Source organism: Phaethon lepturus, unplaced genomic scaffold, assembly GCF_000687285.1.
Source record: "Phaethon lepturus isolate BGI_N335 unplaced genomic scaffold, ASM68728v1 scaffold9173, whole genome shotgun sequence".
Taxonomy (NCBI): Eukaryota; Metazoa; Chordata; class Aves; order Phaethontiformes; family Phaethontidae; genus Phaethon; species Phaethon lepturus.
Window position 1 is genome coordinate 2,323 of NW_010528371.1, and position 17,755 is coordinate 20,077.

At 38.4% G+C, this 17,755-nt stretch overlaps 1 protein-coding gene across 1 annotated transcript in view; it reads left to right on the plus strand.

The window, feature by feature from the left end:
• GLTSCR1L (GLTSCR1-like) overlaps positions 1–17,755 on the plus strand; it is a 35,353-nt gene that overhangs the window by 2,316 nt on the left and 15,282 nt on the right. The window contains exons 2-4 of the mRNA XM_010283655.1: positions 12,695–12,743; positions 15,481–15,529; positions 15,612–15,680. Of these exons, the coding sequence (XP_010281957.1) occupies positions 12,700–12,743; positions 15,481–15,529; positions 15,612–15,680 (162 nt within the window). The 5' untranslated portion in view covers positions 12,695–12,699. The remainder of the gene's footprint in view (positions 1–12,694; positions 12,744–15,480; positions 15,530–15,611; positions 15,681–17,755) is intronic.

Here is a 17,755-nt window from a genome sequence, read left to right on the forward strand (position 1 = left end):
TGAAATTGCTGCAAGGAGTTTCTTCTGTGTATGCTTTTGGGAAGAGAGGTGAAGGGTTCTTGGCAGTGTGTATGCAGGGGAACAAAAAGCGTGGATTGCTTTGGGCGTGGGCCTTTTTGGGAAGGGCCCCGTCGCGGCCTTCTCGGGCCTCCCCATCTCCCGAGCGCTCTGAGTCACGGTCCTGTGAGGTATTAAAGTGGCTTGGTTCAGAGGGGTCTCTGCTCCCAGCTTAAAGCCTGTAAGCGTCACGTCAGGGCTTGTTTTCATGTTGTGAAAATAACTGTTCCTTGACGTGAGGTATGTTCGGAGTGCAGGAGGAAAAAGGAGTTGAAAGAACATCCTCATCTGTTGAATGACGACCAAAAAACCACAATATGTCATTAAAAATTAAATCCATCTTTAAGAAATGCTCTAGTGTGGCACATCAGGCAAAGTAATCTTTGTTCAAGAGCCTTCAATACCTTCAAAAGTGCTTGCAAAAACACAACGGCAAGTAACTTTATGGTGGGTGGGTATGTAAATCACTTTGTTGCTGTTACTCTCTTGGTAATTTTTTTGAGGGGGGGGATTACCATCTTTCCAAGTTTTTATCTCTCCTCTATGTCTCACAGGAAGCAGCGTTTTTTCCAAATTACTTCAATTTGGCAGCTCCACTTTAATATGCTTTTTCAGTTATTTTAGTGCTGTGTTTTAGGGAGAGTGTTGAAAATGGTCTATTTTTTGATCAAAACTTTTTTTTTTTTACATTTCTGTGTAATCTGATCAGTGTTGTGAGGCTTGGGTTTAATACCAACAACATCTGTATTCAGGAACAGCAAGTATGCTGCCAGACCAACTCATGCTGTGCCCACTAAGGAGTGTGGAATGCTTGTTTAGTTCTCAATTTTATGCTTTTTGACAGATCAGAGGAGGGCTTCCCCATGCCTCTTGCTTGTTCCTGAAGGAAGTGGAAGATTTTTTTAAAATTTGGGATTAATTTTAAGGCTGTTTAAATTCCTTGCCTGTTGGTGTTGAAGAGTTTTAAACAACATTTCTTGTGACATACACATTGTTATTGCTTGAAATATACTAAAAAAAAAATGTATCTGCATATAAACTCTCTTTTCTAAAGACTTTCATGGGGACAACCTTGTGAATATTTCAGCTTTGTACAGTACACCTGCTAAAACTTTAATTGTTTACAAATCTATTGAATGTGGAGTACAATATTTGTTGACATATTTCAGGAATCTTTTTATCACATGAAATTATTTCTTGAAGTGATTATTTTGCATTTTTGTTAACAGTAATTTTGGTATTGAGGTAGTGAATTTTTCTTAGTGGTACTGTATTTTTATACAACAAAATTTCTATGTTATGCACTAATGTCTGGCAGATTGTGTGTGGATTTTTTCGTTAATTTGTGAAAATAACAAAGAACTTACAAAAATGGGATAAAAAGAACCAGTTTATATTCTCTCAGGGCTTAATACTTGTCAAATGACTACATACACTGTTTACTCTGACCTGCTTGCATTAAAGCCAAATGTATTCTCATCTTGCGTTGAGATCTTTGGCAGATAGTATTTAAGTATACTAGAACTATTCTGTTTAGATGTATTTCTTTGGCCATGTCTGAGCTTAAAAGTTTTTTCTCTTTGTTGTTGTTGCAAGTAGTACTTTGTATTTCGCGTAGCTTCTTTAAGTTGATGGAGTGCAGAAGCTCACCATATTGATACACTAGCCTGATAGTGCTTTTGTTGGTGCACCGTGGCTTGCTCACTAGTAGAATACACGTGTATTTTAACTGTGTTCTTACTTTGTACTTTGAGCCCTTGCCTTGTATATTACACTTGTATTCTCAAGTTGACAATACTCAATGTGTGGCCTTAGGTGAGGTCAGTGCTATATAGTTGTGCCCATGACAGAGTTGGTTCTACTGTAGCTAAATATTTACATCACTTTATAGATGTGCCATTTTCCTGCCTTCCCATGTGTCCTTTTCCAGTAGCGTTTATATATTTAGTTTAATTGTACTGAGAGGGGGAAAAAGCAAAGTCCTGCTAATATAAGCTGCATTGCCAGTCTCCTCCAAGGACCCTTTCTGTATCCATAAAACTTTGCAACAGATGTAAGTCCATAGGCTAGGGTTGAAGAGCTTTGCAGGCATGGACACATTAGTACAGTACTTGGTCATTCATTGTACTCTAGCTGTATTTTCAGCCTTCTGCTGGTATACGTCCACATCGCTTCCAGAAAAGTTGTATCTGCATAACTGCAGTTATGTTGTATAATGTGGCTGTAATGGTCAATGATCGTGCCTTTTCACGCTGCATTAGGCTTGTGATAAGTCTAATGGCTGGTGCTTTTTAGCGTAGATGGAGCAGTGAGAGCCTGAAAGTGTGTCATCCCTGTCTAACTACAGTTAGACAGTCCAGGCATAAGAGCTGTTTGATAATGTAGTTCATTGTGTTCAAAGAGTTGGAGTAATTTTTTGTAGCAGTTCTGCTGGAATAAGTGGCATCTGTGCTTGAAGGGTTTTTTTACAGTGACGTACCTGGTCCAGCATGGATCTGGGGATTGTCTGCAAAAACAAGCATGTTTTTCTTTCTTACAGTAGGGGAAAAGCACCAAGATTAATAAACTGTTCTAACATTCATTGTGACCTGCAACTGTTGTAGTTTGAATGCTGGAATAAGCAGTATCAGTAAAGCCCTTGTTGCACCAACAGATATGCATAAACACCCACCTGAACTGATGTATCTTTATTTTCAAATGTTCGTCTGCCCCTGCTCTCACTGTGGAAAAAACAACTACTGTGTCTGTATTATTTCTGCTTTATTTGAGAATCGCTGAGGTTTTAGACAAAATAAAAATTAACATGATTAACTAGCACAAATAGGCTGTCAGGTTGTTTTATTGCTTTTAAAATGTTCCAGAGCTACTTCCAGTGTTACTTTGAGTAAGGGAATGCTTTCCAAAAGGAAAAGAAAGTGGGTAAACCACTTGTCAAAACGTAATACAATAGCCTTTCTTTCATTGAAGTTATTAAGAAAGGGTGGTGAAGTGAAGAGAGGGGAGTCCAGGGAGAAAGTTTTAACTTCATTGCAAGAGACCGATCATTTTTGTAGGGGCTGATCTTGTGCCTTGGCTCAGGTGGAACTTGAGTAGTTTTACTGTGAACTTGATCTGAGTGTGGAATTTCAAGATGTGGTGTTGAAGCTTGAATTTATTGATGTATTCTGCAATGTCAACTACAGAAAATATTTTGTCCCCACTGAAATAGGTGGCAAAATCTCCACTGGCTTCAGCAAGGTATTGGCTTCAACAAGGACAAGACTGGCAGTGTGGAGGATTTCCAGTCTGGCTTTGGGGGTGTCGATACAATTCTGCACTGCTGAATTAGTTACACACCTGTCAGTTCGTCATACTCAAATTTCAGTTGATGTCCCAAACATAATAACTGAAAGGAGTATAAATCTCTGTTCAGCTTTAATTATTGGCAGTTGTTAGCTGATATTAGGCTGTGGCTAGGTAACCAGTTTTGTTTTGTTTTTAAACTAGTATGGACTAGAGTGGCAATGAAAAGGTGTTAATAGGGCATTGGTTTATAAATTAATTGAGAAATGATCAGCTCATAATGAAGTTATGTTCTGGGACTGCGTAAGTGTTTTTTCAGAATCTTTGAGAATTATATGCACAGAATGAGAAGTATGATACACAGGTATTCTCTAGTAGAGGCAAAAGTAAAAACACCTGAAGAACTGACTTGACATTTCTTGAAGTATTGTGTTGAACAAATAACATAGGCCAATAGCCTGTGTTACTGCATACAGTAATTTCTGGAAATACTTAAGAGCATCTAACTTCCTTTGGGCAGGCGAACATTTCTTTCCTAAGGAACTGCTGAGATAACACCACCTTCTTTTCCTCTTTTGGGATGAAACTAGGACCTTTCAAAATGTTTTATGAATATTGAGTTTCCTGAAGAATTGTGTATGCAGTGGAGCAGCTTTGAAGAGAGTCCAAAACAGGCTGTAGCACAGTGATGAGGGTAGTCACTGCTGGGGACATGGGCTGAGCCCAGTGTTCGACCTGGTGAATCCCATGGGGTAGGTAGGCATCGTGACCTCCAGGCTCTGAGTTACTCTGTATTTTCTCCATGCGGTTTAAAAAAAATCTATTTCCAGATGAAAGTCTTGTCAAGATTTTGGTGTTGCCGAGAGCAGCTCTGGATGCAGTAGGAAAAGATTGTATTGAATAAATTAGAAATTTGATGCTGAACGTGTGTGTCTTGAGGGAAACCAGATTTTAGGCAGCTGCACTGAAGGTTCACACATGTACTCGGCGTGCTTGACTGTAGCTGGATTAACCTTTATATCATACATACTGTTAACAATTGAACTGTACATTTCCATTTTTTTCTTAATGTATTAAAATAACGCTGTAGTTTTTGGAAACTTGATAACTTACCACATTTGCCAAACTCAAGATTTTTTTTTTTTTTATGGTATAGTAACGGGAGATAAAATTTAAGAGTTGGATAAACAACCTATTGTAGGAGGTCTGTGCTTGAGTGTGTGGTTTTTATTTGCCCTTCTGTGTGTGGAGCTGGTACTTCACAATTGAGTAAAGACCCTGCCTGACCTCTTAGGTGTTCATCTCCTGCCGGATCCTGGAAACCATGAAGATGCGTAATGTCGCGCCTAGCAATTCATGAGAGGTAGCACTTTTGAGGTTCTTTTCTTGTTGCTATTTATCTGACTCCTGAATAGCTCCCATTTTTTTTGAGTATTTTTTCATAGAGAGGTTTTGAATCATTCTTCTGAATACTTAAAATTACAAATTTCTTCTCATCTCTGATGTGTACAGATGTCTTTGAAATACTGATGATTAAATTCAGTTCCACAGGTGATTTCAAACATTGTAAGTTCATCTTAGAAGTACTACTCAGATTTAGAATCTTGGAATAAGAACACATTTTCATGTATGTATAGAAAATTTGCACTTGCATGTTGTGCTGTGTTACTAGGTTAGAATCCCAAATTTCTTACTCTGTTCTTTAGAGCACAATTCCTGGTAGATTTTGCAACAGTACAACAGTTGCTTTTTGTTGATCACTCTGGGAGATAAAATATTTGTAAGGAATAATTGTATATTGTAGAATATAAGCACAGCATGGTTTACAAGTGAGTAGTTAAATCCTTGTGTTGTACAAAGTACATTCTTAAAATTAACTTTGTTTCCTTACTCCTCTTGCCCTGAAATGATTACGTCTTTTTGCATGAATAAAATTGAGATTTTTAATTTGCAATCAGGTTTTTCAATATTTACCTTTTTTCCATTGAATACTGTGTCATTCTGCTGCATGTAATTTTTTACAGTAATGAGACAGAGGAAGTGGAGATACCTTTTAACATTCATTTTTGGTATTCTGTCTGTGTAAAAAATCAGTTTCTTGCAAATAAAGGGCTTGATGTGGTAAGCATCTCTTAAATTGATCATAAAACACATACTTGGTTAGTTACAAGAATCTGAAATTGTCTGGTTCGCAAGATACTAGATTGTTCAAAAGTAGCATGAACTTGAAATTTAAGAATAAAATAGGTGGTAGTAAGGGTTTGAGTTTACTCCTTTCTTACACTCCTGTGTTGCAGAGAATGCAGATGAGGTCTGGTGGTTCCTATGTGGGTAAGTTTCCTTCAAGGAATCCAAGGCTTGTTAGGAACCTGAGAGATAACTGACAGTGTAAGGCAGTAGTTACAGCATCTTGGCAACCTGCAGTGCATACTGCTTAAGTGGTACGTGTTACCTGATAAGTGGTAAAATGGCATCTTCCCCCCCGCCCTGCCCCCAATTTCAGAAGCACACTGAAAGTATTAGCACTGTGGAAATTAATGTGAGTCGTGGTGGAACTTTGTGTGAAGGAAGGACTTCAGCTCTGGGCTTTTTGCCTCTGCAGTCAGTGCAGAATCATTTAACGCTGCGGTGATCCTTTGATGTAATTTAACAAGGGGTGGATGCTTGTATTGGGTTAATAGAATTATCTTACATTCTGTATTCAAAAGGGATACGACGGATAAAAACGTCATAAATTTGATGTAGAACACTCAGTTCACTACAATACCATTCTCTACAGTGACTATTACAGTAACTTTGATTTCTTCTATTTTTCTTGTTGAGTAGTTATAGTGACACTGTATTTCTTCAGATACTCCATAGTGAAGTTACTGTTAATGCTGGGATTGTAGATTAAAATTTTGGAGAATGATAGAGAGCAACAGAACAGCTCAGAAGATTTGATGGCTCAGATCCCTTATAAAGCATGACGGAGGTGTTGTCAGAGTTGCTGCGAAAGACTGGGTGTGTACAAAGGCTTATTGAACTCCTGAGGATTAGTGAGCACATTTTGTGACTCAAAAGGGTAGTTGCTTCAGGTGCTACGTATGTATGCAAGTAACAGTACGTTACTGTATGCAAGTTTGATCATCTCCCACTATAAAGCTGTAACTACAGGAGTTGTTTCCTTGCTTTAAGGCATTGATTTCCAAAGGTCAGTGTTCACTCTTGGAAGTCCTGGCATGTTGTTGGTCAGGAATTGATCCCGTGTAGTTGCACAGAAGTTAGGAGTCTAACAGTTTTCCAGATAAATTTATTTACTTGTGGCTTACCAAGTTTTGATCTTAATTGTATTGCACTTTTGGGAATTACTGCTCTAAATGTTGCTTGTCGAAACTGGGCAGCACCTTAGGTTTTTTACGAAATTGGAAAATAATATTTTACTGCTTTGTATCTGAAGTTATGTGTTCAGGTTGTATAAAATTATAAATGACTTTGAGAAAGGAAAGGAATTCTTTTGTGACAACCTTGAATATATTTTGAATTTAAAATGCGGTATTTACAGTGGTTTTGAATACTCAAATTTTTAAGTTCTAAAAATCATGTGCCGTATATGAAGCATGTATGAATAGTTGGACTGTTTCTGGACAAATCTCATTTTAGTGACTCTGCAGGCTGTAGATCCTGCATCTATTGCATGATACTGTGGATCGTGTAGCATGGTCATGAAAAATTTAGGCTGGTAAGGACAACTGGAGGTTATCTGGCCCTGCCTCCTGCTGTAAGCACAACTAGCTTCAAAGTTGGGACAGGTTGGTCAGGGCCAGTTGAGTTTTTAAGGTTTCCAAAGAGGGTGATTCCACCCTCTTGCTTGAGCATTCTTGTTTGTGAACTGCTTTTTCCCTTATATCTGGTTGGGATTTTCTGTGTTGCATGTCTTGGCTGTTGCCTTGTGTCTTGCTCTGCATTGATGAGAAGAGGCTGGCTCTGCTCGGCTTAGTACCACTTTCGGCTAGTGGCAGACTGGAGGTAGAGGCTCAGTTAGCCTTCTGTTGTCCAGGCTGAAGAAAGGTAGTTCCCTCAGACTTTCTTACTGTCATGTGCCTGTAGGATTTTATTGGAACTCCGCTGGGCTCTTCAAGTTTTTCTGTATTTCTTTTAAAGGCAGGGTGTGTGTGGCAAAACTGGACACAGTATTTCAGATGGGAGCTCACAAGTGCTGAATAGAGGGGAATAATCGCTTCTATTTACCTGCTGTCTGCACTGCAGCTAATGTGAGAGTGGCTGTATTACTTGTACATGTGCGGCTACAGTCTGACGATTGCTTTAAGCTGGCTGAAACACTGCTGCCTTCCCTCATATTTACCCAGCTCCCTCATTCCTGCAGGCTCTAGTGCTCTTGTAGCCCCGTGGCAAGCCAGAACCAAATCAAGAAGCTAATCAAAGTTGAAACAGATGAATGTATTTTGTCAGATCAATTTTCTGTTCCAGGTGACTCTTCAAAGCCTTGAGCTGACTCGGGGAAAGTGGATGAGAGGGGCTCAGGACTGCTCTCTTTTTTGTTTGCTTGTGCTTTGTAGTAGGTGAGAGCATTGAAAGGGAGGCAGAAGCTTCAAGGCCACATGATAACATTCCCCCAGAGGATTGGCCTGAATAGCTGGGATTTCCTTGGCAGTTTTATTACTTTCACCTGTTCTTATATTCTGTTTGGGAGTGTGAGGTAAAGGGTCTCTGGTTACTTCCCGAAAGGGATAGGCAGTCCTGCTTCCACAAGTGTATGTGACCCAAGTTGAAGTATGTACTGGATTCACCAGTGCAGTAGCAGGGGTATGAAACAAAACAGTAGATGCTTTGCTAATAATAAGTTACATGGAATATCTTGGCTGGGTTGTGACTAATTAGTAAGGATTGCCTTTTGTAAATTAGTTGGATGGACTGAGTTTGTCCTACTTATGATAAACAGATATTTTTTTTCTTTTTTTCTTTTTGTTAAAAAGGACGCTGTAGAACAGTATTGATGATAACTAGATATTTATTAGGCTACATTGTAACAGTTCTCCAGCAGGTTATGTGAATCTTCCCAATGTGTGTTTTCCCCCAGCTGTCTCTAGTGTGGCCTCTTGTCAGCGCCCTGGGTGCACTGGTGGGCCCCGATGGTCCACACAAGCCTGACCTGGAGCCTCCACCCACACCCCTTGCCCACTGGCTGAAGCCCCCCGTCAACTGATCCAAATACAGAAGTGAGTCAATCTTTAAGAGTCTAGGCCAGTGGTCTCCAAATGTTTTTGATTGCACACCCGTATCGGTGTAAGTTTTTTGAGCATGCACCCCCAGTATATGTATATTTATTTACAAATTGTATGCACATAATACTGAAGTTCTAGTATTTCCTTACTGTACCTCAATGGATTGTGTTGCACACACCCCGCTTTGGAGACCACTGGTCTAGGCTACGTAACTCTAATCCTCTAACTCCACTTACTGTGTTGAGTTTTATTTTCAAACTGTCTTGGCTTAATACAGTTTGTACCCATTTCATATATCAGTCATTGATTTGGCCCACGCTATACGTTAACAAACAGGGAGGAGGACAGAATTTGTGTAAGTTGTGTATAGAAAACTTGAAAAGGTAGTTGGTGGGAAAAACTGCAATCTTTTCTACCATTTGTGCTGTAGAAAACACTAGGAAAATTTCACAGGATAGGCATGCTTTTATTAATGCACTTTTAAGTGATCATCCATGTTAAGGTCATGTGTTGCTAAGGGTGCCCTCTTTTCTAAATAGACTGACAAGTAGTTGCTTTTGGGTGTGCAAGGACTCGGTTTGATTGTGCACCTCCAATGTTGCTGTCCGGAAGTTGACAAGCCACTAATCCTCATTGAAGAACTTTGAAGAACTGCATTAGTTAAAAAGATTGAAACCTGCAGTTACGTGGTTATGTAGACCGTGGGTATGTATGTATGATAAAGTAGGAACAGAATTTGGTCTAAATAGGTACGTTTGTGGTTGGGTTGTGGTCTTTCTTGTTCTTTCACAGACCACATACCCCTACGTATGCTGTTTAAATTGTGTGTTGGTCCTGTGGTATTTCACAAAAGTGCTGCCATGCAGCATCATGTTAGTGTAGTGTTACCTAGCCACCATTTGTGGGGATATTGAGATGGTAGCAAACTAACTGTGCTTCATTTGCAGTTTTCAAGGGGCGTGAGCATGTAGCCCCTTAGGCTGCAAGTGCTGATCAGAACAACTTTTGAATGTAGCAAGAGCTGTGTATGACAGGTGTGTTCATGGCTCTGTGATGGTACATTGATCAGCTGTGTAAAAACTTGGGTTTGTGCAGAATAGCTCTCTAGTGAACCAGCATTAAAAAAAAAGTTGGCATAATATTTCTTTCTTATGTTTGTATAGAATTATGCTAGTGATGACAAGAAATGTTGTTAAAGCTTGTTAGGAAGATGCCTTCTCTAGGGTACTGGTTGTGATTATTGGTGTTTATAAAAAATGTAGCGGTTTTCTTTGGCTTCTATTGTCTGTTGTAAACTGGTAGGAGTTTACAGTATGTTAGGTAGATTTTTCTTGTGTTACGTATGTGAAATGCAAAAACCAGCAACTATTTTTTCTAATAAAGCCAACTGCATGCTCAGCTAAAGGGCTGAATAGTGAAGAGTATGTATTACCATTTAAGATTTTCTCTCATTGGTTTTTTCATGCAATTTATTTTCCTTGTGATCACTATATGCAGGTTTTCAAGAATTTAGTGAACTTGGCAAATTTGTCTAATTTGAATTAGTATTTTTAATACCCACAGGAGTACTGATTGAACAAAGTTCTATGTGATCACTTTCGATAATGCTGAAGCCTTAATGCAGTATGTTCATAGAGAATATTTGGTTTGGTAAAGCAAAGACATTTTATTTTATTTAAATAATGTCGGTATCGCCACAGACACATGGGATGGGACTTGCAAAAGTAGGCATGCAATGTGTAAACAAAGTTCATGTTGACTTTCGATAGAGCTCCTTTTTACTTTTGGCTGGCTGGGAGTCTTTGAAACATTGCTCTTGAGAGATGAATATGCTCGTTAGCTGTTGGAGGAAGTAACAGCTTTCTGTAAGTAGTACTAAGTGCAGCTAAAGTAGAATGCTAATCACTTAATGCTAATAAGTTATTAATTTGTTCTTAGTAATGCACATTTACATTTGAATTTTGTGACATCATAAAACATCATGTTACTTGCTTAGCATTAAATTGCAAGATCAGTGCTCATGCTGGTGGCTGTATGCAACAGTGAGCAGATGTAATACCTGAATCATGGGAGAAATTATTTTTCTTAAGGGGTATAATCACCTGATAAATGTTGATTTTTGTCAACATTTGAGGTAGTTCTCTGTAGCTGTGCTTTGTTTTCCTGTTCTCCCAGAGAGTTGATACTAAGGGGTCCTCATAGTCATGTATGCTCTGGTTCTGCTTCACTCTCTCTGTAAGTGAAAGCACAGGAGATTGAAGAAGAAAAAATCTGAAGAGGCTATGGAATATAGAGGACAGGGTACCCTCTCTGCTAGTCTGAAGTATAAACCATTTTCAGAATCAGTGGACTACAGAAAAATTTCAGGGAAGAGGTTACAGAATCATAAGACAGCTGACGTAGGAAGGTAAGTCTGGAGATCACCTCATCCAGCGTCCTGCTCACAGCAGGCTCAGCCAGAGCAGGCTGCTCAGGGCTGTGGTCCCACTGGGTTTAGGGTATCTCCAAGGATGGAGACTCCATAACGTTGCTGGAAAATTTGTAGTATTGGACTACACTGCGAGTTAAAAAAAAAAAAAAAAAGTGTTTTTCCTATGTTTAAATATATTTGTTTGTTCGTTTGAATCTGTGCCCCTTGCCTGTTGTTCATTCACTCAGAAGAGCTTGGCTCAGTCTTCTTCACAGCCTCTCATGAGGTATTTATACACACAGATAAGATTCCCTGATAGGCTTCTGTTCCCCAGTCCCGGTGCTCTCAGCCCCTTGTGTAACAGGTGCTCTAGTCCCTTCATGGTCATAGGCATTATGGAGGTCAGTATGAGGGAGAGCCTGAAGAATGATTCATGTAGCTCTGGTCACGGAGAGTAAGTTTCTCTTCTCTCTCAAGAAGTCAGAGAGTGAGCAAAATGAATTAAAGCCAAAACTATATTAATAAATCTGTGTGGTAAGTATGAAAGGAGACTTTTTAAGGGAAGTTGAGGAAAAAAAAAAGCATAGAATGTACAGTGATTAATTTGATGTGATTAGAAGATACTGTGAAGATGAGGTTGGATAACTAAGCGGAAGCCAGGGTGCCAAGATATTTAGGAAACTAGCATCAGTTGATAATTGAACTGGTTGGTTAGATGGGATCCTTACAGAGAGAGTAAGGGAGGATAAAGCGGTCCTGAGAGTTACTGGCAGGGCGAAGGGACAGTCTCAGATGACATTGAGAGCTACGGCAAACAGGAGAACAAGGACATGCGAACAGAAGCTCGAAGGAACAGTGATCAGAGGAAAGAGTAGTGGAACGCATTTGGTACAGGCAGCACCCGACTGAGTAGGCAGTGCCTAAGTCGGTGGCCGTGATGCTGTGAGGCTAAAATTGCTCTGCACCCAATGAATGAATGCTTACATTCAGTTTGGCTAATGCAAATGAATTCCCCACCTGTTGTTAAAAGGATTGTCAGAACTCTGTGCTATTAATCACAAGTTCGTTAAATACACTTTGGAGTATTGTTGAGGAGAGACTGGAAGTGGCTATGTTGTCACTAGCAATAGCTAAGAAAAGTCTGCTAGAAAACAGTGTTCTTTTTAATGCTTTGTGATGTCTTGGGTATAGTTTTGGTTCTAGCCTATAACAGGACCATCATATACTGACCTACGTTTGCTTATCTTTTGGCCGGTCGGTGTTATAGCCGCTAATTTGTAACAGCCTTTGTAGGTTCTGTGGTGTTCGGTTATCCCCTCACTGGGATTAGCTGTGAGTAAATTCCTATAGAATTGGAGTCTTAAGATTGCATTCAGTGTTGATGTATTTTACTACTTCTTTTAAGTCATAGAAGTTCTGTTTAATAGTTTGGTTAGTCATTTGTCTTTCTCCAATTCAGTATTCTCAAAAAAACCCTGAATGGGTTATCCCATTGCATGGGATTTTGTGTATCACTACAAGTGACTGAATTGGATTTTGAGATAAATCAGTGGACTCTGTAGAAGGTGTAGGTTTATTTAAGAACTTTGCCAGTAGTTGACATCTGTCAACTTCAAAAATTATTTAATAAAAAATACTGAGGTATTCTAAATGGGTTTTATTGTTGAAAGCAATTTGTCTGATACATATCAAATATCCATCTTCTCCCTTTTTGTTCTAGTTGTCATGGATGATGACGACGATGAATCCTGTCTCCTTGATCTTATTGGGTAAGTTTTCCTTAAGCAATTCTTTTGGAAAAGTTCGGAAAAATAATTTTGCAAAATCATCTAGATGATGATTCTGTCTCCATATTGTTTCAAGACTAGGTGACTTGCAAATGAAGTGAGTAGCTATGCTTTACTTCCATGTGGAGATGTGTGTATCACAGAGCCTTCAATCCCAGTGTGTACTAGCTGACAGTCCACTTGCTAGCATTCTCCTCAAGAGAGGCTAAGGAAAGAGCGTACATGGAGGTTGGACTCCCTCTCCTCTTCATGTTGAAGCATGTTCCTAGGGATGTTGTGGCAAACTTGCCTGCAAAGAACTTTTTTTTTTTTTTAATTTTTGAGTAATGGAACTAGATACTTTGTTAACACTATGCTTGTATTTTAAAGGAAAAAGTAAAATTATTATTTTCTTAATTATAAATACTTAATTTCTACTAATAACATGCATTAGCATAAAAATGCTAGAAAAATAGAATTGTTACCCAGTACTGTCAAGTATTCACTACAGACAAGAATTTATCAGAATTTTTGCTCAAAGATACTTGAGTTTAATATAATTGGGGATTTTAAATGGTCCTGTTGGATTTTTTGGTTTTTTTTGGCATTATTTCCACAACAGATTTATTTGGAGGTTTATAATTCCATATGGGTGGCAATCTGAAAAAAAGATTTGGAAAGCCGCAAGATTTTTGTGGATGGTGTATGTGACAAGTTACCTTCCTTTTGCTGATGTTCATGTCAGTATTCAAGAACAGATAATAAGCTGTAATGCCTTTAAAACGTAAGAAGAAGATGGAACATATGTTACTTTGTTCAAACTCTGACAGAAATTAGTATATCAGTCTCGTAGCAGCTACTAAAAGATTGTCTCTGCTTCATACAAGAATTTTCCACTGTCTTAAACGTAATAAATAAATAGGCCTTTTACCTTTCTCACGCACTCAAAGCTTCCAGCAAAACCAGTGAGAGCTTTAACTTCAGAAAAAACAAAGTATCACTACAGTGGCTGCTTTCATTTGGGCGTTACTCTGTGGATGCTGTAGCAAAAGCATTGCCAGTAATACTTCACAGAATGCAACTGTAAGCCATATGAAAACACATCCCGCTTGGAACATAAAGATGATAATTGACTGCATGGGGCAATTAAGTGCTCTGTCATGAGCATGAATCATGAGGATCCTGGTACAAGTTCACAGGTGGTCCAGAAAATTAAGTGCTCTCTATAGAGATGAGTGTTTGTGAAAAATTAGTGTTCTTCCTGCTGCTGGCAGCAATTACTGTCTTAAGCATCTAGAAGAATGGAAAACAGCATTTTTTTCATCTGATCTTTGATTTTTGGTAAGTGCCTTCTAAAATTTTTTCCTTACTAAAGACAATATTTAAGGTGATGAAGTGTTCTTCATTTTTAATTGAATTTTTCATGATTTAAATCCAGTGAGTGTAATTAGTATTAAATGGCCTGGTTATTTTATTGATAAAACTCATAAGCATGGTACAACCCTATATGAGGTCATGAGTTTTGTTCTCCTTAATTCTTGAAATGTAGTGTAATCTACTATGACAATCACATTTTTGTTTGAAAATGCATGTAGCCACTTCTGTGTTGTAAGCATAATTGCACCATAAGATCCCTGCCAAATACTGCCTGTTTAATGCATCTTTTGTAAACACATGAATGCAGTTTGTTTTTTAAATGAAAAAAAGAGGAATAGAGGTGTATTTGTGCTTTTAGAAGAGGAGTTGTAAACCTGAAAGATCTTTAACTTATTCCCTCTTTATTTTCTAGGATGATCAAGAGAGAAGGAGAGATGTTGTGAATTAACATTTTTTTACATGAGAATCTCCTGCTTCTCAAAAATGTTTTATTACCACTTGCTAATAAAGATGTTATAGAATCAAAAAGCTCTGTCATTCTTCATGCTAATGGACATGTTGGGAAATGCTGCATAATCATCGTATTAAAATAATGCCATGTAACACAACCTTTTAATGTTTTTTTTTATTTGGTCTATATGTGCAGTTACATTAATGTGTTTTTGATTTGTTCCAATTTCCAACACTCATTCTATCAGACCAAATTTTTAATCGTGAGTTTTATTCAGTGATAGTGCTAAGTTAATGAAATACACTGAAATTGTGTTTCATAATATTTAATCAGTTATTTCTATGATTGATTACACTTCGAGGAAAAAGGCAGCACCTTTTCCAAGCAAAGGGACTGTTACTCTGGCAAGCATAAGTTTTTGTTAACTTGTTAAGGGTGGCAGAAAACACGTTAAAGGTTCAGGTTTGTAAATACCCTGTTGACTTAGACACTAGCTAAACAGGCATTGTAGTTCATCTCTGTAGAACAGATGGTACCTGCTTTAGTTCTCATGTTCTTTGGTGGTAGTATTTTCCTTAGGTTTGTACTATGTTCTGTCATAAAATACTGTGTGTTTCAAGAGAATGAGTAATACGTTCATTAAGGGAAGTAAAGTAGAATGCAATTAAAACTTCGTTATTGCTTGAAATGCTTTGGTACAACGACAGCAAATACAATCAATATCTGAAAATTGCGCTGATACAGAAATATAGATCCTCAGATGGTATAAGCTGTCAGCTTTGCATTGGAGTCAGTGAAAGAAATTAGTTTTCACTATAAACCTGATAGATACAGTATCGGGCTTATTTAAATTAGCCTCATTAGTAGAAAGTGCTTCCTAAAAGTGGTAACTTTTTTTTTTCCCTCCTTAAGGGACCCACAGGCGCTGAATTATTTTCTACATGGACCTAGTAGTAAATCTGTAAGTAGCATTCTTGTGTATTAAACATACATAAGCTTCATTTAGTGTATTCTTTCTGAACATGATTTTTGTCTTTTACCAGAGCAATGAAGACTTGACTAATGCAGAATATTCTGTAGCCAACTCAAATTCAATTTTCGCCAACTCCAATGTAAGTGACCAGGAGATAAATTATATTTGTATTGAGATTGCATCCTTCTGTTACGGCTTTACTTGGCTTTTATAAAACTGAACAAAGTAGATGTGGGTTTTGACCTTTTTCATAGAAGAATTCTGAATGCTAGCGCAGAATCACTTCACACTGTTAATATTTTAAGTATTTCATTGGGTTTTCAGTGGGGAATTAATTGAAAGATACTGCACTGTTGGGCTGTGTTTCGTAAATATGTAAAACAGCTTGCTGAGCAGTAAAAATATTCTCCAGTGTAACTCTCTCCAGTAAAGTGGACTTGTAATGTTAGTGATTGTAGATGGAGAGCTTAAAAGTTAGTCATTCATACATCTGCTCTGTATATTAGGATGGCTTTGTTCCTTATTTCTAAGTAGAATCTGAGCTGGCAATTTTTAAAAATGAATGAATGGGGTTTTTTTGTTCTTTAGACTGAATAGTTAGCTTGGGATGTTTCCTTCCTGTAACTTCAGAGTTAGAGAAGTCACTTCAAATTCATTAGGTGTTGCAAGTAGTCTTCAGTATGCTTTTTTTGCCAGGAGGGTATTGCAGCCCTGGACCACGTTTTACCCAATGAAGTTGTGGCATTGCCATCCTTGGAGATAAAGCCAAGACTGATATGCTCTAGTGCTGGCAGTAGTCCTGCTTTGAGTAGAAGGTTGGACTAGGTGACTTCCTGAGATCCCTTCTGACCCACGTTGCTTTGACTTCGTTGGTGTGTGTTTTAAAAAAAAAAAAAGATTCTTCGTCCCACCGTTCGGTTATTTGAATACATTGAGTAGGGTTTCCTTGGTATTTCTTCTTTCTGTTGTACTGTTGTCTTGAGTCTGTCTTTTTGTCCCAGTTTCCTAACAGATACGTGGATATACTTTCAGGTTTGTTAGGGACCTTAAATAATTGACATAGATAAATCTTGAAAACTGTTTATCTATGTGTAGAGAACTACTGATTTTTCTGTAGCCGCAGTAGTGTGATGTGAAGCGTTTGCTCTGTCCTTCCCCTTTCAATATCATTATTAAATATTGTAGAAGAAACGTAACATTGAGTGATAGTTCTTTATCCAGATAATCTGGTTCAGATAATGGTGGGGGAGTGGGATGCCAACAGTAATGGGAGTATGCCCAATTTTCAACTAATTGGGAATTGTGTTTTCAACTTGGTACCAGGCTAGCCATTACCAGACAGCAGCTTCCGGTATGCAACAGGGCAGAGGTGGGTTTTGAAGACTCATCCTAACTAAAATGAGGTTTTTGGGGGGGAAAAAAGGTGATGTATGACATGTGGTTGTCCTAGCCTAGACTTCCTGGTTTTCTTTGTAGAGATTCTTCTGATAAGTGTGAGTGGGTGGGCAGGAGTCGGGTGTATTTCTGCTGTATTTTCAGAAAGTGAGTTTTTGAAGGAATTTCAAGAGGGAGCAGGAGATTCTGGGCAAGGTGGGATTATTGCATAGGGATTAGTAGTTGGAAGAAACGAAAAAATTTGGTGAAAGCCAAAAGAGCTTTCTGGTATATGAGATTGGGCAGGCAGGTGATCAGAGGAGCAGGGATTTCTAGTGTGTTCCTAGAATGGCTTACTGTATTTTCATTTTCCAGCACTTGTTCCTCTTGTGCTCTATTTTCATCCTTTTGTATCTTCATAATGAATACCAATGCCATCTTGCCATCTTCTCTTCCCTCCCTCCCTTGTGTGAGAGCCCTGTGCTGACCTAAGTGACGAACAACTCGATTGCAAAGATCAGTTCTTATAGTGCATTGTGAAGGAACAAGGGGAGTCTACAATATAAACATAAATAGATGGTTTCATAGTCTCTGCTTATAACATGAGAAACCTGAAGACTTAAAGGCCTCTGAATTTTTTGTCATTAAAGTTTTTGCAGATACTGAAAATACTGTCTTTATATGTATTCAGAATTGCTACATTGAAATAAGATTTGACTGTCTTGATGTCTGTCTCATGCCTTTCTGTGGCAGAGTTTACAAATTCAGTGTCAAGGGTTCAGTGCCTCAGCTGGTAAGCATCCTGAGCCAATGCCTAACACAAACAAGATTAAGTTCCTG